The sequence below is a fragment of the Muntiacus reevesi genome, chromosome 4, assembly GCF_963930625.1.
Source record: "Muntiacus reevesi chromosome 4, mMunRee1.1, whole genome shotgun sequence".
NCBI lineage: Eukaryota > Metazoa > Chordata > Mammalia > Artiodactyla > Cervidae > Muntiacus > Muntiacus reevesi.
Genome location: NC_089252.1, coordinates 145250692 through 145273721, shown reverse-complemented (window position 1 = coordinate 145273721; position 23030 = coordinate 145250692). Strand labels below are relative to the sequence as shown.

The window sequence follows — 23030 nt, the reverse complement described above, 5'->3', positions numbered from 1 at the left end:
TACTCCTTTCCCAATTTTGAACCAGTCGGGTTCTATGTCTGGTTCTAACTGTTGCTTCTTGACCTACATACTGGTTTCTCAGAAGGCAGGTAAGGTGGTCTGCTATTCCTATCTCTTTAAGAATTTTCCAGTTTGTGGTGATCCACACAGTAAGTAATATAAACTGATTTAGCTATTCTTTGTCATTTGATGGAGGGTTTAATCTGTTTACATTTAAAGTAATTATTGATAGGTAAGGACTTACCATTGCCATTTTGTTAATTGTTTTCTGGTTGTTTTATAGATCCATTATTCCTTGTTTTTTAGCCTGCTGTTTTGTGTGTGTGTGTGGTTTGACGTCTTTTGGTATCAGTATGCCTTGACTTCTCTTTTTAAATTTATTTTTAATTGGAGAATAATTGTTTTGCAAAGTTGTGTTGGTTTCTGCCATATAACAACGTGAATCCGCCGTAAGTATATATATTTGTCCCCGCCCTCTTGTCACAGAGCACAGGGTTGGGGTCCCTGTGTTACACAGCAAATTCCCACTATCTGTTTTACATATGCTAATGTTGCTTTGACTTCTTTATTATGTCCTTTTGTGTAATTGCTACAAGTTTTTCCCTTGAGATTATCAAGAAGCTTACACAAACCCTCTTAAAATTATAACACCATATTTTAAGCTGTTACAACTTCAATAGAATTCCTAAACTTTACACTTTAGCTTCTCCTCCACCTCACATTTTAGGATACTGCTGTCATAATTTATGTATTTTTATGTAACTAGTGGATGATTATAGTTATGGTTATTTTTATTACATTAACTTTTAAACTAAAGTTGTAAGTAAATTATGTGCCACTATTACCAAATTACAGAATGTATGTTTGTATGTTTACCATTACCAATGAGTTTTGCACTACCTTTTAATTTCTTTATGATGTTAATTAGTGTCCTTTTACTTTCACTCAAAGAACTTTCTTTAGCACTTCTTGTAAGGCTGTTGTTGTTCAGTTGATCAGTTGTGTCTGACTCTTTGCGACCCCGTGAACTGTAGCACACCAGTCTTCCCAGTGCTTCACCATCTTCCAGAGTTTGCTCAAATTCATGTCCATTGAGTCAGTGATGCCATCCAACCATTTTGTCCTCTGTTATCTCCTTCTCCTCCTGCTTTCAATCCTTCCTAGTATCAGTAAGTGTGTTAGTCACTCAGTCATGCCTGACTCTTTGCGATTCCATGGACTGTAGCCTGCCAGGCTCCTCTTTCCATGAAATTCTCCAGGCAAGAATACTGGAGTGGGTTTCCATTTCTTTCTCAGCATAGGGTCTCTTCCAGTAAGTCAGCTCTTCACATCAGGTGGCCAAAGGATTGGCACTTCAGCTTCAGCATCAGTCCTTCCAATGAATATTCAGGGTTGATTTCGTTTAGGATTGACTGGCTTGATCTCCTTGCTGTCCAAGGGACTCAAGAGTCTTCTCCAACACCACAATTCAAAAGCATCAATTCTTCGGCATTCAGTCTTCTTTATGGCCCAGCTCTCACATCCATACATGATACTGGAAAAACCACAGCTTTGACTACATAGACCTTTGTCAGCAAAGTAATGTCTCTGCTTTTTAATATACTGTCTAGGTTTGTCATAGCTCTTCTTCCATGGAGCAAATGTCTTTTAATTTCATGGCTGCAGTCACCATCCACAGTGATTCTGGCGCCCAAAAAAATAAAGTCTGTCACTGTTTCCATTGTTTCCCCATCTATTTGCCATGAAGTGACGGAACCAGATGCCATGATCTTCGTTTTCTGAATGTGAGTTTTAAGCTAGCTTTTTCACTTTCCTCTTTCACCCTCATCAAGAGGCTTTTTAGTTTCTCTTCACTTTCTGCCATTAGGGTGGTTATCATCTACATATCTGAGGTTGTGTGATATTTCTCCCAGTAATCTTGATTCCAACTTGTGATTCATCCAGCCCAGCATTTCACATGATGTACTCTGCATATATGTTAAATAAGCAGGGTGACAATATGCCGCCTTGACGTACTCTTTTTCCCAATTTTGAACCAGTCCATTATGTCCAGTTCTAACTGTTGCTTCTGGACCTGCATACAGGTTTCTCAGGAGGCAGGTAAGTGGTCTGGTATTCCCATCCCTTTAAGAATTTTCCACAGTTTGTTGTGGTCTACACAAAGACTTTAACGTAGTCAATGAAGCCAAAGAAGATGTTTTTCTAGAATTCTCTTGTAAGGCTAGTCTAGTAGTAATGAACTCCTTCAACTTTTGTTTGTTCAGGAAGTCTTTATCCAACAATTTGCTGTCTATAAGGGACTCATTTTAGCTTTAAAGGCACACATAGGGGACCTGCCTGGTGGTTCAGTGGCTAAGAGTTTATCTTGCAATGCAGGGGGTGCAGGTCAATTCCAGTGAACTAAGATCTCATATGCCATGGAGCAACTGAGCCTGCATGCCACAACCAGACAGCACACACATCACAGTAAAAGTTCCCATGTGAGACTATTAAGAGTCCATGTGCAGCAATGAATATACCATGTGTAGCAATGAAGATCTGAAGCAGCCAAATAGATAAATTAAAAAAAAAAATTTTTAAAGGCACACATAGACTAAGAGTGAAGGGATGGATAATGATATTTCAAGAAATTGGTAACCTCCTAAAACGCAAGGTTATTTATATTAGACAAAATAGACTTTAAGCATAAAATGGTAAAAGAGACAAGAAAAGATCAGCATACAATAGAAAAGACCCTGATGCTGGGAGAGATTGAAGGGAAAAGGAAAAGAGGGTAGGAAAGGATGAGATGGTGAGATAGCATCACCCACTCAGTGCACATGAATCTGTGCAAACTCCAGAAGATGGTGAAGGACAGGGAAGCCTGGCGTGCTGTAGTCCATCAAAGAGTCAGACACAACTTAGCGACTGAACAACAACAATAATAAAGGAGTCAAGTCATCAAGGAGATATAATCACAGTAAATATTTATGCATCCAACATTGGAGTGTGTAAACATATAAAGCAAGAACTAACAGAGTTAAAAGGAGAAATAAATAGCAACTCAGTAATAGTTGGGGACTTTAGTTGGGGATCTTAACAATTGACAGATCATCGAGAAAGAGAATCAATAAGGAAACAGCAGATTTAAACAATGCTATAGATCAAGAAGGACTTAACAGACAATAGGCAGAACCTTCTAGCGAAAAGTAGCAAATTATACATTCTTCTCAAGTACACACGGAACATCTTCTACGACAGACCATATGTTAGGCCACAAAACAAGTCAGCAAACTCAAGGAGACTGAAATCATACAAAGGATCTTCTCTGACCACAATAGCATGAAAGTAGAAATCAATAAAAAGAAGAAAATTGGAAAATGCATGAATACGTGGAAATTAAACAATACTCTCCTAGGAAACCAATGGATCAAAGAAGAAACTAAAAGAGAAATTTTAAAAGGATTTTGAGACAAAAATGGAAACACTACTTATGCAGCAAAAGCAGTTCTAAGAGAGAAGTTCATGGCAATAAATGCATATATTAAGAAGCAAGATGATACCAAATAAACAACCTACCTCTGTAGCTGAAGGAACTAGAAAAAGGAGTAACTGAACCTAAAATTAGAAGGAAGGAAATAATAAAGATTAGCACAGTGTTAAATAGATACCAAAAATATATAAAACATTAATCAAACTAAGAGTTGGTTCTTTGAAAAGATAGACAAAATTGACAAACCCTTACTTACCAAGGAATAAAGAGGGAGGACCCACATCAATAAACTTATAAATGCAAAAGGACATAGTACAACTTACATCACAGAAATACAAAGAATCATAAGATTGTTTAAATGGGTATAGAATCTAAATAGATATTTTCCAAGAGAAGATATATGAATGGTCAACAGGTACCTGAAAAGACGCTCAACTCACTAGTCATCAGGGAAATGTAAATTAAAACCAAAACGAAATATCACCTTACAATGGCCATCATCAAAAAAGACAGATAACAAATGCCGGTGTGGTGCTCGCTTCGGCAGCACATATACTAAAATTGGAACGATACAGAGAAGATTAGCATGGCCCCTGCGCAAGGATGACACGCAAATTCGTGAAGCGTTCCATATTTTTAAGTCTACAAGCAATAAATGCTGGAGAGGGTGTGGAGAAAAGGGAACCCTCTTACACTGTTGGTGGGAATGCAAACTAGTACAGCCATTATGGAAAACAGTGTGGAGATTTCTTAAAAAACTGGAAATAGAACTGCCATATGACCCAGCAATCCCACTTCTGGGCATACACACCGAGGAAACCAGATCTGAAAGAGACACGTGCACCCCAATGTTCATCGCAGCACTGTTTATAATAGCCAGGACATGGAAGCAACCTAGATGCCCATCAGCAGATGAATGGATAAGGAAGCTGTGGTACATATACACCATGGAATATTACTCAGCCGTTAAAAAGAATTCATTTGAATCAGTTCTAATGAGATGGATGAAACTGGAGCCCATTATACAGAGTGAGGTGAGCCAGAAAGATAAAGAACATTACAGTATACTAACACATATATACGGAATTTAGAAAGATGGTAACGATGGCCCTATATGCAGGGCAGAAGAAGAGACGCAGAAGTACAGAACAGACTTTTGAACTCTGTGGGAGAAGGGGAGGGTGGGATGTTTCGAAAGAACAGCATGTATATTATCTGTGGTGAAACAGACCACCAGCCCAGGTGGGAGGCATGAGTCAAGTGCTCGGGCCTGTTGGACTGGGAAGATCCAGAGGAATCGGGTGGAGAGGGAGGTGGGATGGGAGACCAGGATGGGGAATTCGTGTAACTCTATGGCTGATTCATATCAATGTATGACAAAACCCACTGAAAAATAAAAATTAAAAAAAAAAAAAAATGCTGGTGTGGATGTGAAGGAAAAGAAACACTTGTAAACTCCCATAAATTTGTGTAAATTGGTATATCCACTATGGAAAAACAGTACGGAGGGTTCTCAGAAAATTAAAAATAGTACTATAACATGATCCAGCAATTCTATCTCGGACTATATCCAAAAGGAAAGAAACATTAACTCAAAAAGATATCTGCACCCCATGTTCATAGCAGAATTATTTACAACAGCTTTTAAGTGACAAGTGATGGATGAATGGATAAAAAAGTAAAGAAATGTGGTGTGTGTGTGTAATTTAGCCATAAATAATGAGGAAATCCTACCATTTGTGACACTGTGGACGGATCTTGAAGGCATCATGCTAAGTGAAACAAGTCTGACAGAAAGACAAATTCATACTGCATGTTCTCAGTTATAAGTAGAATCCAAGAAAAACAAAAAATCCCCACCAAATTCAAAGAAAAAGAGATGAGATTTGTGGCTGTTGCCAGAGGCAGGCTGTGGGGAGAAGGGATATTGGAGGAAAGGTAGTCAAAGGTACAAACTTCCGTCATAAGACAAATAAGAACTAGGAACAACGTAAAACATGACGAGTATAGGTAAGACTGCTGTATGATATGCAGGAAAATTGTTAAGAGAGTATGTCCCAAGAGTTTTCATCACAAGAATTTTTTCTTTCCTTTTTATTGCATAAAAATGAGATAACAGATGTTAATTAAATCTACTGTGGTAATCATTTTACAATATATGTAGATCAAACCAATATGCAGTACACCTTAATATTATACAATGATGTATGTCAATTATTTCTCAATGAAACTGAAAAAATTTTAATTCAAGAAAGATAAATTAATTTTATCTTTATTTTTAAAATAAAGATAATTTAATTCAGGAAAGAAAAGAAACATTATTTAATAGTTCAGTTCAGTTCAGTCACTCAGTCGTGTCCAACTCTTTGGGACCCCATGAATCGCAGCACGACAGGCCTCCCTGTCCATCACCAACTCCCGGAGTCCACCCAAACCCATGTCCATTGAGTCGGTGATGCCATCCAACCATCTCATCCTCTGTCATCCCCTTCTCCTGCCCTCAATCTTTCCCAGCATCAGGGAAATGAGTCAGCTCTCCACATCAGGTGGCCAAAGTATTGGAGTTTCAGCTTCAGCATCAGTCCTTCCAATGAACACCCAAGACTAATCTCCTTCAGGATGGACTGGTTGGATCTCCTTGCAGTCCAAGGGACTCTCAAGAGTCTTCTCCAACACCAAAGTTCAAAAACATCAATTCTGCACTCAGCTTTCTTTATAGTCCAACTGTCACATCCATACATGACTTCTGGAAAAACCATAGCCTTGACTAGATGGACCTTTGTTGGCAAAGTAATGTCTCTGCTTTTTAATATACTGTCTAGGTTGGTCATAACTATCCTTCCAAGGAGCAAGTGTCTTTTAATTTCATGGCTGCAGTCACAATCTGCAGTGATTTTGGAGCCCAGAAAAATAAAGTCAGCCACTGTTTCCCCATCTATTTGCCATGAAGTGATGAGACCGGATGCCATGATCTTAGTTTTCTGAATGTTGAGCGTTAAACCAACTTTTTCACTCTCTTCTTTCACTTTCATCAAGAGGCTCTTTAGTTCTTCTTCACTTCTGCCATAAGGGTGGTGTCATCTGCATTATCTGAGGTTATTGATATTTCTCCCAGCAATCTTGATTCCAGCTTGTGCTTCCTCCAGCACAGCATTTCTCATGACATACTCTGCATATAAGTTAAATAAGCAGGGTGACAATATACAGCTTTGACGTACTCCTGTTCCTATTTGGAACCAGTCTGTTGTTCCATGTCCAGTTTTAACTGTTGCTTCCTGACCTGTGTACAGGTACTTAAAAGTAGCTTAAAGCATTTAAGCTATAATTTCCTTTTAAACACAATAGAACTAGGACTTTAAAATATTTTTACAAAGTTTTTAGAGGTTACCTAGTCCACTTTTAAGATAGCTAAATATCTTCTACTTCCTTGGAATAAACTCTAGAAAGCTGAATTGCAGTGTCAAATACAACGTAGCTTTTATAGGTTACTGGTACATGCTGCCGAAGTATCCATCTATTTATATTTTCCCCAATGACTAAGAGTGACTTATGTTCCTCTGACTCTTGTCTGTCTGAGCATAATCATCAAATATGCATACACACGGTTTGCCAATTTGAAGGGTGAGAGGAGCTTCACCATTTGTAAACAACAGGGTATAAAGTAAATAGTTCCTCCAAACCAAATTCAAATGCAATAACTATTAACCACTTGAGGCTTTAATTGCTGATTTTTGACCTACAAAAAAAATTTTTTGGTTTAGTTTGATTTCTGCTTGCTTTTGCTTTTAAAGACTGTCAAGATCCATTAGTTGCTTCTTTTACATTTAGTGTCTTGCTTTATAAAGTCCTTTCTCACAAAGATACAGTCCAGTGGAATATATAAAGTCCTTCCCAACATCAGAGTTATATATTCATCTATATTTTCTTTCTGGTTTAAGTTTTAAACCTCTCATCCTAATTTAATATCCAAATGTTTTATTCAAGGATTTAAAAAAATGTTAAAAAGTAAATAGTTTAGTGAATTCCCAATACATATTATGCAGCTTCAGTTCATCAGCTCATGCCTGATCTTATTTCATCTTTATTCTTGCCAACTCCCCCTCCAATTATTTTGAAAGAAATCTCAGACATACCACTTGATGTATCCCTGAAAGATAAGTCTTTATTTAAAAGATCTGTGTATTTAAATATTTAATCCATTTGGAGTTTTATTTTACTGTTTAGTATTTTTCAGAGATTTAATTTTATTTCACTTTTCAAACTTGTTTGTTAGGTCCAATACCATTTATTGAATAATTTATCCATTTGTAAGAACTGCTGCCATATATTAAATTCTCAGGCACCTGAATCTGTTTGAGACCTTCTGTCCCTCTGATCTTTTTCTCCTTTCCTATATCACAGTGGTTAGGTTTTTCCTTGATATGACTTTGTCAGATGAAAGTAGGGTTAATTTTTTTTTGTTATTAATCTAACACGAGAAAAACAAAAACTAGTGGGAGAAAAAGAATATTTACTTAAATAACCGCGTTTATAACTAAAGCATTTACTTTGTTTCAGAAATCCTGTAATGTGGAGAGCTGTGATTGGAACTAATAATATAAAAGGGAATGAGCCATACAGCAAGAGGATCAAAGTTAATGCAATCATTATCCATCCAGACTTCAATGTGGAATCTTATGATAATGATATTGCACTTTTTTACTTAAAAAAAGCAGTGCGTTATAATAATTACATTCAACCTATTTGTCTACCTTTTGGTGTTTTCCAAAGACTAAACAAAAACACAACATGTTTTATAAGTGGCTGGGGAAGAACAAAAGAAGAAGGTAATTATAATCTGAATTTTGCTGATACAGCTTTTCCTGATAATCAGCAGAGGGTGAACTCTTTGTATGTCTTTATATCTCTTTATATCATGAGTTTGAACAGTAGGTCTTTATAAGCGAGTGAAAAGAAAATGTCTTTTAATTTTCTATGTTTTTTCCTTCCTTGTGGGAGAGAGAAAGTTATCTTCCAAAGCAGAAATAGAGACTAATTTTGTTATACATGCCTATATGCCAAGACACTTTTTAGATTTTCTCAGAGAGAATGATGGTTCCAAGTGTTACTGTAGTTTCTGAGACTCCTGGGTGATAAAGCAAGTTCTGTGGCAGATTTGCTTATCTTAAATGATAAGCTTCTGGCTATAAGGAATCAAATTTAGTATCCTTTTTATTTAGTGTACTGTTTAGTATCAAACAGGTTGATTACCATGTATTTTCTATGGTGCACAAAGGAGCACAAAAAATTGACTATCTGAACTAATGGAAGGAATAAAAAAACATAGAAAACAGTCTCTGCAGACAATATTAAAGAAAAATATAATTGTATGACAAATATTATAACTTCCCTATTATAGTAGGGGATTTTCACACAACTCTTTTATTATTGGCATATTAAGGAGATGAAAAATTAGTAAAGATTTATAATGTTTGCCTTTCCAGTAAGCGGCCTGGGGTGACCTCTAAAAATAGTTCGCTATTCACTCGACCCAGAAAACCCCACAAAATCACGCAAATCAGGAGGTTCAAATCTTTGTGTTCACTTTAAGAACACTTGTGGAACTGCCCAGGCCATAATGGGTATGCATATCCGAAGAGCCACCAAGTATCTGAAGGGTGTCACTTTATTTTTGTTTTGCTTTGTTTTTTCATTTATTTTTATTAGTTTACAGTATTGTAGTGGTTTTTGCTATATATTGACGTGAATCAGCCATGGATTTACATGTGTTCCCCATTCTGAACTTCCCTCCCACCTCCCTCCCCATCCCATCCCTCTGGGTCATCCCAGTGCACCAGCCCTGAGGATGTCACTTTAAAGGAGCAATGTGTGCCATTCTGTCGTTACAATCGTGGAGCTGGGAGGTGTGCACAGGCCAAACAGTGGAGCTGGATGCAGGATCGGCCGCCCAAAAACAGGTGCTGAATTTTTACTGCACATGCTCAAAAATGCAGAGAGTAATGCTGAACTTAAGGGCTTGGATGTAGATTCTCTGGTCACTGAGCACATCCAGTGCCCCCAAGACGTGGCATAGGACTTACAGAGCTCAGGATCAATCCCTACATGAGCTCTCCCTGCCACATTGAGATGACCCTTACTGAAAAAGAACAGATAGTTCCTAAACCAGAAAAGGAGGTGGCACAGAAGAAAAAGAAATCCCAGAAGAAACAAAAACTTATGGCCCGGGAATAAATGCTGTGGAAAATAAATGAAAATAAGTGTTGGTTGTTAAAAAAAATTATAACATTTGAATTAGAAAGCTTGATTTGATATCCAAATCAAAAAATTCTGCACCCCAAAATCAGACACTTTCATCTTTTCAAGTACAGGTAGAAGCTTTATAAAAACTGACTGCTTAACTAGGCCATAAAGAAAATCTCCAAGTTCAAAGGACAGGTAATGTACAGACTATATACTCTGATTACAATTAATTTAGGAATAAGAGAGATGGGAATATGATGGAATAAGGAGGTCGGCAAATCCTCATCCCCCAACACAAGCATAAATTGGAAAAAAACTCAAAAACTGTCAAAAGCAACCATTTCAGAGCCCTGGAAACAAAAATGTACAATAAATTGAGGATTATTTGTTTATTATAAGCATCTAGAAATTTGGGTAAAAAGAGGAACTTGTAGTTTTCTTGCTGTGGCTGCTCCTAACTCCCTTTCAGATCAGTCAGTGTAATAGATTTATCAAGACCATGAGGATTATGGGGAAAAAGAATCTTGCTACCAGAGGATAAGGACTTGATTTGGAGTAGTAGTTGATAATCCAGGCCAGCAGCACTGTCAATAAAAGTAATTGATTCAAAAAACTAAATAAAAATTTAAAAAAATAAATTTTAAACAAGTATTGGACTCAGCAAGAGATGAATGGGGGAAACACACAGCCCTGCTGGTCTGGGACTGTGATCCTAGGTGCAGCCAGGAGTGGAAAAGTTCAGAAATTTGACAAGAAGAACCTCAAAGTGAGACAGCTACAGAATGGCTAGATAAGCTCTCTAAACATCCTTGGTTTACTGGGAAACATACATGTATACAGGTGTGGGGAGAAAAACCTGAGAGAGCTTAGCATAAAGTGAAAACCAAGGCACACTTGAAATCTGACTGAACTCTGAACACACTCCCCAAACCATACATAGATTCATCAACAGAGGATGAAAGCCCAAATCATTAACTGATAAGTAAACTATGCAGACATACGGGTAAGCCCTGTGAAGGCAGGTTAAAAGGTAAAAATCAGAATTAAAAGACAGCAGAGGCATCAACAGTCACACAGTGTGTGACACACAGATTCTACAATTTAAGTCCAGGCAAGTTATTTTAAGGAAAACACAACAACAGTGTTGAGAAGAGAATCAAGACCCAGAGTTGTTACAGTACATTAATCTGAAAATGCACAATTTTCAACAGAAATACTGTAAGACATCCAAAAAACTAAGAGAAAAAAAAAAAAAAAACCCAAAGAAATGTGACCTATACTCACGGGGGAAAAGTAGTCAATAGAAACTGACTCTGGACAGGTTTAGATGTTGAATACAGCAAAGACTTCAAAGAAGCTCTTTAAATATGTTTGACAAATTAAACAGAAATTATTGTTCAAAGAATTAAAAACACGATGACAATGACTTAACAAATAGGGAATGCCTATGGAGAAATAAACAATTTAAAAAAGAACCAAATGGAAATTCTAGAGATTTGATATGGCACAAGAAAGCACCTGTGAGCTTAAACTACAGAAACAGAAATAATATAATCTGGAGAAAACAGAGAAAAAATTCTTGAAGAAAAATAAACACACTCAGAGAGGCCTGTGACACAACATTAAGTATACCAGCATACATATAATGGGATTTCTGGAAAGGAAAGAAAGAAAAAATGGGGACGAAAAAATAGCTGAAGAAAATAATGGCCCCAAACTACCTGAATTTCATGGAAAAAAGAAAACACAAAACTTTAATTTATAATAAAGAAGCTCAACGAATCCCAATTAAGATTTTGAAAAGACTAAAAATGTGCAAAATATGTATACTTAAAACTACAAAATGTTACACAGGGAAATTAAAGAAGACCTAATAAATGGAAAGACATACCACATTCATGGATTCAAAGACTCAGTATTGTTAATATGGCTCTTATCCTTAGATTGACCCATATATTCAATGCAATCCCTATCAAAATCCCAGCAAGGTTTTTCATACAATTTGACAAGCTGATCCTAAAATGTATATGGAAAGGCAAAGAACCTAGAATAGTCAAAAAGTTTTTTTGAAGAACAACAAAACTTAGTTACTCTACCTAATTTAAAAATATACTAAAAACTACAGCCATTAAGACAGTATGGTATTGATTTATTTTCTGGTAGCATGTTTCAAATTTTCTATGTATAGTTATCATGTCATCTGCAGATAATGACAGTTTTACTTCTTCCTTTCCAATTTGGATTCCTTTCATTTCTTTTTCCTCTTCAATTGCTATGACTAGGACTTCCAAAACTATGTTGAATTAAAGTGGCAAGAGTGGGCATCCTTGTCTTGTTCCTCATCTTAGAAGGAATGCTTTTAGCTTTTCACCATTGAGTATGATGTTAATTATGGCCTTTATTATACTGAAGTATGTTCCCTCTATGCCCGCTTTCTGGAGAGCTCTTATTGTAAACTGAAGTTGAATTTTATAAAAATTCATCTGTATCTATTGAGATGGTCATATTGTTTTTATTTTTCAATTTGTTAATACAATGTATCACACCGATCATTTTACGGACCTTGGAAAATCCTTGCATCTCTGGAATAAATCCCACTTGATCATGATATATGATCCTCCTAATGCACTGTTGGATTCTCTTTGCTAGTACTTTGTTAAGGATTTTTGCATTTATGTTCATCAGTGATACTGCCCTGTAATTTTCTCTTTTTTGTAATATCTTTGTCTGGTCTTGGTATCAGGTGATGGGGTCTCATAGAATGAGTTTGGAAGTGTTCCCATGCAAGTTTTTGGAATAACTTCAGAAAGATTTTAACTATTCTTTAAATATTTGGTAGAATTCAACTGTGAAGGCATCTGGTATTTGTTTGTTTGCTGGGAGTTTTTAAATTATTGATTCACTTTCAATACTGTTAATTCAAATTTGGTTTCCTTTTGGTTCAGTCTTGAGGGGTTGTACCTTTCTAAGAATTTGCCCCTGTCTTCTAAGGTATCCATTTTATTGGTGTATATTTGCTTGTAGTAGTCTCTTATGATTCTTTGTATTTCTTCAGTGCTGGTTGATTAAACATAGCAGAGATCAATGGAACACAATACAGAGTCCAAAAAAAAACCCTCAAACAACCCAACTTATATTTATGACCAACTGACTTATTTATACAAAATTCCTAGAAAAGGCAAACTTACAGAGACAGAAATTCTATCAGTCATTTTCTGAGTGTGAGGCTGGAGATGAGAACTGACTACAATCCGGCATGGAAGTATCCTAAAACTGGATGTGTATAAGTTTACCAAAAATCATTGAATTGCTGTCTTACAGTGTGAGAATTGAATGTAAATTAAACATAAATAAAGCTTCTTTAAAAATGACCAAAAGAATTTAAATCACACATTTGAAATTTTTTAAATATACTACTAAATAACTCATATGTCAAAGAAGAAATAATAATAGTCTTAATCCTTGTAACTAGATAATAATGTATATCAGTTCAGTTCAGTCCCTCAGTTGTGTCCAACTCTTTGCGACTCCATGTACTGCAGGATGCCAGGCTTCCCTGTCCATCACCAGGGAAGTTTACTCAAACTCATGTCCATTGAGTCGATGATGCCATCCAACCATCTCATCCTCTGTCGTCCCCTTCTCCTCCCACCTTCAATCTTTCCCAGCATAAGGGTCTTTTCCAATAGTCAGCTCTTTGCATCAGGTGGCCAAAGTATTGGAGTTTCAGCTTCAGCATCAGTCCTTCCAATGAATATTCAAGACTGATTTCCTTTAGGATGGACTGGTTGGAGCTCCCTGCAGTCCAAGGGATTCTCAACAATCTTCTCCAACACCACAGTTCAAAAGTACCAATTCTTTGGTGCTCAGCTTTCTTTATGGTCCAACTCTCACATCCATACATGACTTCTGGAAAAACCATAGCTTTGACTAGACAGACTTGTTGGCAAAGTATGTCTCTGCTTTTTAATATGCTCTCTAGGTTGGTCATAATTTTTCTTCCAAGGATCAAGCACCTTTTAATTTCATGGTTGCAGTCACCATCTGCAGTGATTTTGGAACCCAGAAAAATAAAGTTTGACACTGTTTCCATTGTTTCCCCATCTATTTGCCATGAAGTGATGGGACCAGGTGCCATGATCTTAATTTTCTGAATGTTGAGCTTTAAGCCAACGTTTTCACTCTCCTCTTTCACTTTCATCAAGAGGCTCTTTAGTCCCTCTTTACTTTCTGCCATAAGGGTGGTGTCATCTGCATATCTGAGGTTATTGGTATTTTTCCCAGCAATCTTGATTCCAGTTTGTGCTTCATCCAGCCCAGCGTTTCTCATGATGTACTCTGCATATAAGTTGAATAAGCAGGGTGTCAATTTACAGCCTTGATGTACTCCTTTTCCTATTTGGAACCAGTCTGTTGTTCAGTGTCCAGTTCTAATTGTTGCTTCCTGACCTGCATACAGGTTTCTCAAGAGGCAGGTCAGGTGGTTTGGTATTCCCATCTCTTTCAGAATTTTCCACAGTTTTTTGTGATCCACACAGTCAAAGACTTTGGCCTAGTCAATAAAGCAGATGTTTTTCTGAACCTCTCTTGCTTTTTCGCTGATCCAAGAGATGTTGGCAATTTGATCTCTGGTTCCTCTGCCTTTTCTAAATCCAGCTTGAACATCTGGAAGTTCACAGTTCACGTACTGTTGAAGCCTGGCTTGAGAATTTTGACCATTACTTTGCTAGTGTGTGAGATGAGTGCAATTGTGAGGTAGTTTGAGCAGTCTTTGGCATTGCCTTCTTTGGGATTTTGAAAACTGACCTTTTCCAGTCCTGTGGCCACTGCTGAGTTTTCCAAATTTGCTCTCGTATTGAGTGCAGCACTTTCACAGCATCATCTTTTACGGTTTGAAATAGCTCAGTGGGAATTCCGTCACCTCCACTAGCTTTGTTCATAGTGATGCTTCCTAAGGCCCACTTGACTTTGCATTCCAAGATGTCTGGCTCTAGGTGAGTGATCACAACATCTGGTTATCTGGGTCATAAAGATCTTTTTTGTATAGTTCTTCTGTGTATTCTTGCCACCTCTTCTTATCTGCTTCTGTTAGGTCCATACCATTTCTGTCCTTTATTGTGCCCATCTTTGCATGAAATGTTCCCTTGGTATCTCTAATTTTCTTGAAGAGATCTCTAGTCTTTCCCATTCTACTGTTTTCCTCTATTTCTTTGCATTGATCACTGAGGAAGGCTTTCTTATCTCTTCTCTTTGGAACTCTGCATTCAAATGAGTATATCTTTCCTTTTCTCCTGTGTTTTTTGCTTCTCTTCTTTTCTCAGCTGTTTGTAAGGCCTCCTCAGACAACCATTTTGCTTTTTTGCATTTCTTTTTCTTGGGGATGGTTTTGATCACTGACTGCTGTACACTGTCAAGAACCTCCGTCCATAGTTCTTCAGGCACTCTGTTTATCAGATCTAATCCCTTGAATTTGTTTGGCACTTCTAGTGTATAATCATAAGGGATCTGATTTAGGTCATACCTGAATAGTCTAGTGGTTTTCCCTACTTTCTTCAATATAAGTCTGAATTTGGCAATAAGGAGTTCGTGATCTGAGCCGCAGTCAGCTCTCGGTCTTGTTTTTGCTGACTATATAGAGGTTCTCCATCTTTGGCTGCAAAGAATATAATCAGTCTGATTTCGGTGTTTACCATCTGGTGGTGTCCATGTGTAGAGTCTTCTCTTGTGTTGTTGGAAGAGGGTGTTTGTAATTGATTAGTATTGTATTTGTGCAAGAATACTCTAAGTGACCAGTGGAACAGAACAGAAAACACAGGCATCTATTTCTGGACTCTCTTTCTCCTATTCACTTTGAAAATCTCTAGTTATTTTAAATAACCCTACACCAATCAACATTCAGAAAACTACAGTCATGGCATCTGGTCCCATCACTTCATGGCAAATAGATAGGGAAACAGTGGAAACGGTGTCAGACTTTATTTTTGGGAGCTCCAAAATCACTGCAGATGGTGACTGCAGCCATGAAATTAAAAGACGCTTACTCCTTGCAAGGAAAGTTATGACCAAGCATATTAAAAAGCAGAGACATTACTTTGCCAGCAAATGTCCACCTAGTCAAGGCTACGGTTTTTCCAGTGGTCATGTATGGATGTGAGAGTTGGACTGTGAAGAAAGCAGAGCGCCGAAAAATTGATGCTTTTGAACTATGGTGTTGGAGAAGACTCTTGAGAGTCCCTTGGACTGCAAGGAGATCCAACCAGTCCATCCTAAAGGAGATCAGTCCTGGGTGTTCATTGGAAGGACTGATGCTGAAGCTGAAACTCCAATACTTTGGCTACCTCATGCGAAGAGTTGACTCATTGGAAAAGACCCTGATGCTGGGAGGGATTTAGGGGCAGGAGGAGAAGGGGACAACAGAGGATGAGATGGCTGGATGGTATCACTGATTCGATGGAAATGAGTTTGAGTAAACTCCGGGAGTTGGTGATGGACAGGGAGGCCTGGTGTGCTGTGATTCATGGGGTTGCAAAGAGTTGGACACGACTGAGCTACTGAACTGACTGACTGACTGACACCAATACCACACTGGATTAGTATTGTTCATAAATCAGGCGGTAGGTTTACAGATGTTCATTTCATTATTATATCTGGTTAACGTCTATGTTACATATATTCTTTTATATACAGTCAGTATTACTTTAATTATTTGAAAACAAAGGGTAGAAATGCGTCTTTCCTCTAGGAAGCCTTGATCCAGGAATTTGGATGTCATTAGATATACTTGGTTTCTATTTCCTATTCTTATTCTCTATCCATGTTGACTTTACTTTCTCAGGCTGCCTGTCCTCATAAGTGTGGAACTATGGCTGCAGGCTGATTTGAACTTATATTAATAGCTAATCATGTGACTAGGGTGAAACAGATTCTTCTCTGGCAACTGCAGTTAAAAAATGCTGGATAAGGCTGGATAAGTATTCCAATTGACTAGGCTTATACCAAATATAGTTACCTCTAGACTAATTTCAGGAGAATGGAATTCTGTGAATGGAACAGTTTGGTCATTTTCCCACTTGCAGTGAAGGGGAAAATGTCATTACTTGAAAAGCTAAGGAAGAATGTGGCGCACATAAAATATTCAGCTTCCACATGTGACAACTGCAATTCTGAGACAGCCTGATGGTATCAGATGCTGCTGTTACAGTAGCTTTTCTGTGGATAAATCTTAGAATAATCTGAAGTGTTATCTTGTATCTGCCTATCTTTTCTGTAGCAAAGAACCACTTTATGTTCAAGAATAAGCAGAGAAGTTAGGGGAGTACATGAATTAGAAATCTGCTTTATTTTCACGTTCAACATTTTGCAAGATAGCATCATTAGAAAATTTAATTAAAATTATTCACAACTTACAACATAAGACTGACCTCAGCATTTACCTCTTTAGCCCTTGACAATTTTTATAGTTTTATTTTGTAACACTACACATCCTTCTGTGAGATCTCCAAGAAACACAAGAGAGCAAAGATTAAAAAACAGTAACCTGAAATTCCTACATCATTAGGACTTGGTAGACTTTCTTTCACTGTATCTCCAGGCATACATACATACATGCATACATATCTGGATACAATTTTACACAATTGTTCAATCAGTCACTATGGGAAGAAAACCTGTTGAACATGAACATTTTATATTGCTATCAAAATGTCTGCTCTCCAAAATAATTTAACTGGTATTTTTTGTTGTTGTTGTTAATAGGTAATGCTACCAATGAATTACATGAAGCAGAAGTGCATTATATTTCTCGAAGTTTCTGTAATTCTGAGATGAGCTATGGGGGTATAGTTCCTAACACTTCATTTTGTGCAGGTGATGAAGATGGAATTTTTGATTCTTGCAGGGTAAGACCAAATAATTTTCCTTAGCAATATTTTCTAAAGACAGAAGGAAACATGAACAAGTCTTTGATCACTTTCTGGTGAAGTCTTAATTCTCAAGTCTAAATTATTTTTCTCCTTTTTAACTATTCCAACAATCCAAATCACCATGCTTGCCTGATTCTTTGGTTTCTACAATCACGATCAACCTTAAGAAATATTTGCCTTGAATCTTGTTTTTTCATTACCACCTTTATTGAGATACAATTTACAATTCACCCACTTAAAGTATGAAACTCAGTGTGGCATATATACGGAATTTAGATAGATGGTGGCGATAACCCTATATGCAAAACAGAAAAAGAGACACAGAAATACAGAACAGACTTTTGAACTCTGGGGGAGAACGTGAGGGTGGGATGTTTTGAAAGAACAGCATGTATACTATCTATGGTGAAACGGACCACCAGCCCAGGTGGGATACATGAGTCAGGTGCTCGGGCCTGGTGCACTGGGAGGACCCTGAGGAGTCGGGTGGGGAGGGAGGTGGGAGGGGGGATCGGGATGGGGAATACATGTAACTATATGGCTGATTCATGTCAATGTATGACAAAACCCACTGAAATGTTGTAAAGTGATTGGCCTCCAACTAATAAAATAATATTAAAAAAAAAAAAAAAAAAAAAAAAAAAAAAAGAAACTCAGTGTGGGATTTTATATTTAGAGTAGTGCAACCATTACCATAATCTAATTTTTAGAACACTTTTGTAATCCCCCTCAAAAAAAAAAAAAAAAAAAAACTCTTCCCACTAAGGCAACCATTAGTCTGTAGAGATTTGCCTATTCTAGAAATTTCCTATGAACAGGATCATTCAATTTGTGGTCTTTTGTTACGGGGTTCTTTTACTCAGCATAATGTTTTCAAGGTTCGTCTCCATTATAGCATGCATACCTTATTCACTTTATTGCCAAATAATATACCATGGTTTGGATATGTCACATTTTATTCATCCATCCATTTGTAGATAGACATTTAGGCTATTTTTGCTTTTTTGGCTATTACAAATAACATGGCTATAAATATTTGTGTACATGTTTTTATGTGTAAGTATGTTTTTACTTCTCTTGGAAATTCCACCTAGGAGTGGAACTGCTGAGTTAATGCTTAACCTTTTGAAGAACTGTCAAACTGTATTCCAAAGTACCTACACCATTTTACAATCTTATGCAACAATGTGAGAGTTCTTCTGTTTTTTAATGGAATATAGTTGATTTACAATGTTGTTTTAGTTTCAGGTATAGAGCAAAGTGAATCAGTTTTATATATATACACACACACGTATATTCACTATTTTAAGGTTCTTTCCTCATATAGGTCATTACAGAACATTGAGTAGAGTTCCCTGTGCTGTATAGCAAGTTCTTTAGTTGTCTGCTTTAAATTTATTTATTTTTTTAATCTGCTTTAAATTTAGTCATGTGTGTATATGTTAATCCCAATCTCCCAGTTTACCCCTCCCCATTTATCCCCTGCTAACCAAAACTTTGTTTTCTTCATCTGTGACTCTAATTCTGTTGTGTAACCAAGTTCATTTGTACTCCTTTTTTTAGATTTCACATATAAGCAATATCATATATTTGTCTCTCTGTGTCTGACTTACTTCACTCAGTATGACAATCTCTAGCTTCATCCATGTCGCTGCAAATAGCATTACTTTTTTTAATGGCTGAGTAATATTCCATTGTATATATGTATCACATATTCTTTATCCATTCCTCTGTTGATGAACACTTAGGTTGTTTCTGTGTCCTGACTATTATAAACAGTGATGCAATGAACGTTGTAGTATATGTAATCTTTTTGAAATATAGTTTTCTCTGGGTATATGCCCAGGAGTGGGATTGCTGAGTCATATGGTAGTTCTAGTTTTAATTTTTAAAGTAACCTCTATATTGTTCTCCTCAGTAGCTATACCAATTTATATTCCCACTAACAGTGTAGAAGGGTTCCTTTTTCTCCACACCTTCTCCGGTATTTACTGTTTGTAGATTTTCTGACGATAGCCATTGTGACTGGTGTGAGGTGATACTTCATGGTAGTTTTGATTTGCATTTCTCTAATATTGATAATTAGTGATGTTGAGCATCTTTTCATCTGCCTTTTGGCCATCTCAGCAATGTATCAGTTCAGTTCAGTCGTTCCGACTCTTTGCGAACCCATGGACTGCAGCACACCAGGCCTCCCTGTCCACCACCAACTCCCGGAGTTTACTCAATCTCATGTCCATTGATTTGGTGATGCCATCCAGCCATCTCATCCTCTTTCTTCCCCTTCTCCTCCCACCTTCAATCTTTCCCAGCATCAGAGTCTTTTCAAATGAGTTAGTTCTTTGCATCAGATGGCCAAAGCATTGGAGTTTCAGCTTTAGTATCAGTCTGTCCAATGAATATTCAGGACTGATTTCCTTTAGGATGGACTGGTTGGAGCTCTCTGCAGTCCAAGGGACTCTCAACAGTCTTCTCCAACACCACAGTCCTTACGCATCAATTCTTCGGCACTCAGCTTTCTTTATAGTCCAACTCGCACATCCATACATGACTCCTGGAAAAACCAAAGCTTTGACTAGACGGACCTTTGTTGACAAAGTAATGTCTCTGCTTTTTAATATGTCTAGGATGGTCATAACTTTCCTTCCAAGGAGTAAGTGTCTTTTAATTTCATGGCTGCAGTCACCATCTGCAGTGATTTTGGAGCCCAGAAAAATAAAGTCAGCCACTGTTTCCACTGTTTCCCCATCTATTTGCCATGAAGTGATGGGACCAGATGCCATGATCTTAGTTTTCTGAATGTTGAGCTTTAAGACAACTTTTTCACTCTCCTCTTTTACTCTCATCAAGAGGCTCTTTAATTCTTCTTCACTTTCTGCGATAAGGGTGGTATCATCTGCATATCTCAGGTTATTGATATTTCTCCCGGCAATCTTGATTCCAGCTTGTGCTTCCTCCAGCTCAGCGTTTCTCATGATGTACTCTGCATATAAGCTGAATAAGCAGGGTGTCAATTTACAGCCTTGACGTACTCCTTTTCCTATTTGGAACCAGTCTGTTGTTCAGTGTCCAGTTCTAACTGTTGCTTCCTGACCTGCATACAGGTTTCTCAAGAGGCAGGTCAGGTGGTCTGGTATTCCCATCTCTTTCAGAATTTTCCACAGTTTGTTGTGATCCACACAGTCAAAGACTTTGGCCTAGTCAGTAAAGCAGAAATAGATGTTTTTCTGGAACTCTCTTGCTTGTGAATGATCCAGTGGATACTAGCAATTTGATCTCTGGTTCCTCTGCCTTTTCTAAAACCAGATTGAACATCTGGAAGTTCACAGTTCACATACTGTTGAAGCTGGCTTGGAGAATTTTGAGCATTACTTTGCTAGTGTGTGATATAAGTGCAATTGTGTGGTAGTTTGAATGTTCTTTGGCACTGCCTTTCTTTGGGACTGGAATGAAAACTGACCTTTTCCAGTCCTGTGGCCACTGGCTGAGTTTTCCAAATTTGCTGGCATATTGAGTGCAGCACTTTCACAGCTTCATCTTTTAGGATTTGAAATAGCTCAACTGGAATTCCATCACCTCCACTAGCTTTGTTCCTAGTGATGCTTCCTAAGGCCCACTTGACTTCACATTTCAGGATTCTGGCTCTAGGTGAGTGATCACACCATTGTGATTATCTGGGTTTCTGATTTCTCCACATCCTTGTCAGCACTTGTTATTGTCTATCTTTTTTTAAATAGAACACAATGAATTTTCAATATTGTATTAGTTTTGGGTGTACAGCAGATTGATTCAGTTATATGTGTATATTTTTCCAGATTATTTTCCATTATAGGTTATTACGAGATACCAAATATAGTCCCCTGTTCTATATAGTAAATCCTTCTTGCTTATCTATTTTATGTATAGTAGTTTGTATCTGTGAATCCCATACTTCTAAATAATTTATTCCTCTCTCCATCCCTTTCCCCTCTGGTATCATAAGTTTATTTTCTATGTCTGTGAGTTTATTTCTGTCTCATTTAACGATTTTTAAAAACAGTTTTATTTATTTTTGGCTGTGCTGGGTCTTCATCGCTACACAGGCTTTAGCCGTGGTGAGTAGGAGCTACTCGTCGTTGCAGTGTGCAGGCTTCCCATTTCGGTGGCTTCTCTTGTTGCTCAGCAAGAGCTCCAGGCACGCAGGCTTCAGTAGCTGTGGCACATGGGCTCAGCACATGCAGCTCCTGGGCTCTGGGGACAGGCTCAGTAGTTGTGGTACACGGGCTTAGCTGCTCCACAGCATGTGGGATCTTCCCTGACCCGGGATCACCCCGTGTCTCCTGCATTGGCAAGCAGATTCTTTACCCCTTGGTCACCAGGGAAGGACCATCTTTGATTTTTTTTTCTTTTTTCTTTTTTTTAATATTTACTTGACTGCGCTAGGTCTTAATTGTGGCACTCAGGATCTTCAATCTTCAATGCGGGATCTTTAGTTGTGGCAACTGAACTCTCAGATCTGGAAAGTGGGATCTAGTTCCCTGACCAGGGATTGAACTCAGGTCCCCTGGACTGGGAGCACAGAGTCTTAGCCACTAGACCACCAGGGAAGTCCCATCGTGTTTTTTCTGTTTTTCTCACTTTTTGTTTTTGGCTGTCCCGGGTCTTCTTTCTGCACATGGGCTTTCTCCGGTTGCAGCGAGAGGGGAATACTCTCTAGTTGCAGTGCACAGGCTTCTTATTGCAGCGGCTTCTCTTGTTGCAGAGTACAGGCTCTAGAGGGTGCAGGCTTCAGGAGCTGCAGCATGCAGGCTCCAGAGCAGGGGCTCAGTAGTTGTCGCACCCGGGCTTAGTTGCCCTGCAACCTGTGAAATTTTCCAGAACCAGGGATCAAACTCATGTCCCCTGTACCAGCAGGTGGATTCTCAACCACTGGATCACCAGGGAATTCCCATCTTTTTGTTTTTTAACAAAATCCAATTTATCTGTTTTTTGTTTTGTCCCTCTGCTTTTTAAATCTTTCTTTATTCTTCTTTTTTCTTCACTGCTTCTAAATCTACCAGCACATCACTCCCAAACAGTGTCCCATGCTCTGATCTCTTCCTACTCATTTTGATTTCTGCTCTTCAGGGTTTATCTTTCCTGTATCCTTTTCCTTAAAAATCTTACCGAGTAGAAGAATTCAATCTAATTTCATTCATAAGTGAAACATTCTCATTGTCAAAAAATAGTTTTTAATGCTTTCCTTATATAGAGAATTTGAAAACACCTTAGAAACATGGTCCTTAAACTTTAAGCATTAAAACAGTTATCTCAGTGTCCTTATTGTTTTGAATGATTAATACTCTTCAGTAATGGTGCTTCAGTGTATGAACAATCTAGTATAAACTATGACAGGGATTTGTCATTTGTAATACCAT

The 23030-nt window shown here is 37.7% G+C and overlaps 1 protein-coding gene, 1 non-coding gene and 1 pseudogene across 2 annotated transcripts in view; all 3 read left to right on the top strand.

Moving 5' to 3' along the window:
- TMPRSS12 (transmembrane serine protease 12) overlaps positions 1-23030 on the top strand; it is a 30231-nt gene that overhangs the window by 6239 nt on the left and 962 nt on the right. Inside the window, exons 3-4 of the mRNA XM_065935062.1 lie at positions 8030-8298; positions 17468-17610. Coding sequence (XP_065791134.1) covers positions 8030-8298; positions 17468-17610 — 412 coding nt within the window. The remainder of the gene's footprint in view (positions 1-8029; positions 8299-17467; positions 17611-23030) is intronic.
- LOC136167961 (U6 spliceosomal RNA) lies at positions 4004-4110 on the top strand. The gene has a single exon (XR_010663132.1). It is a non-coding gene; the product is annotated as a U6 spliceosomal RNA (small nuclear RNA).
- Positions 8388-9703, top strand: LOC136166372 (large ribosomal subunit protein uL22-like; annotated as a pseudogene).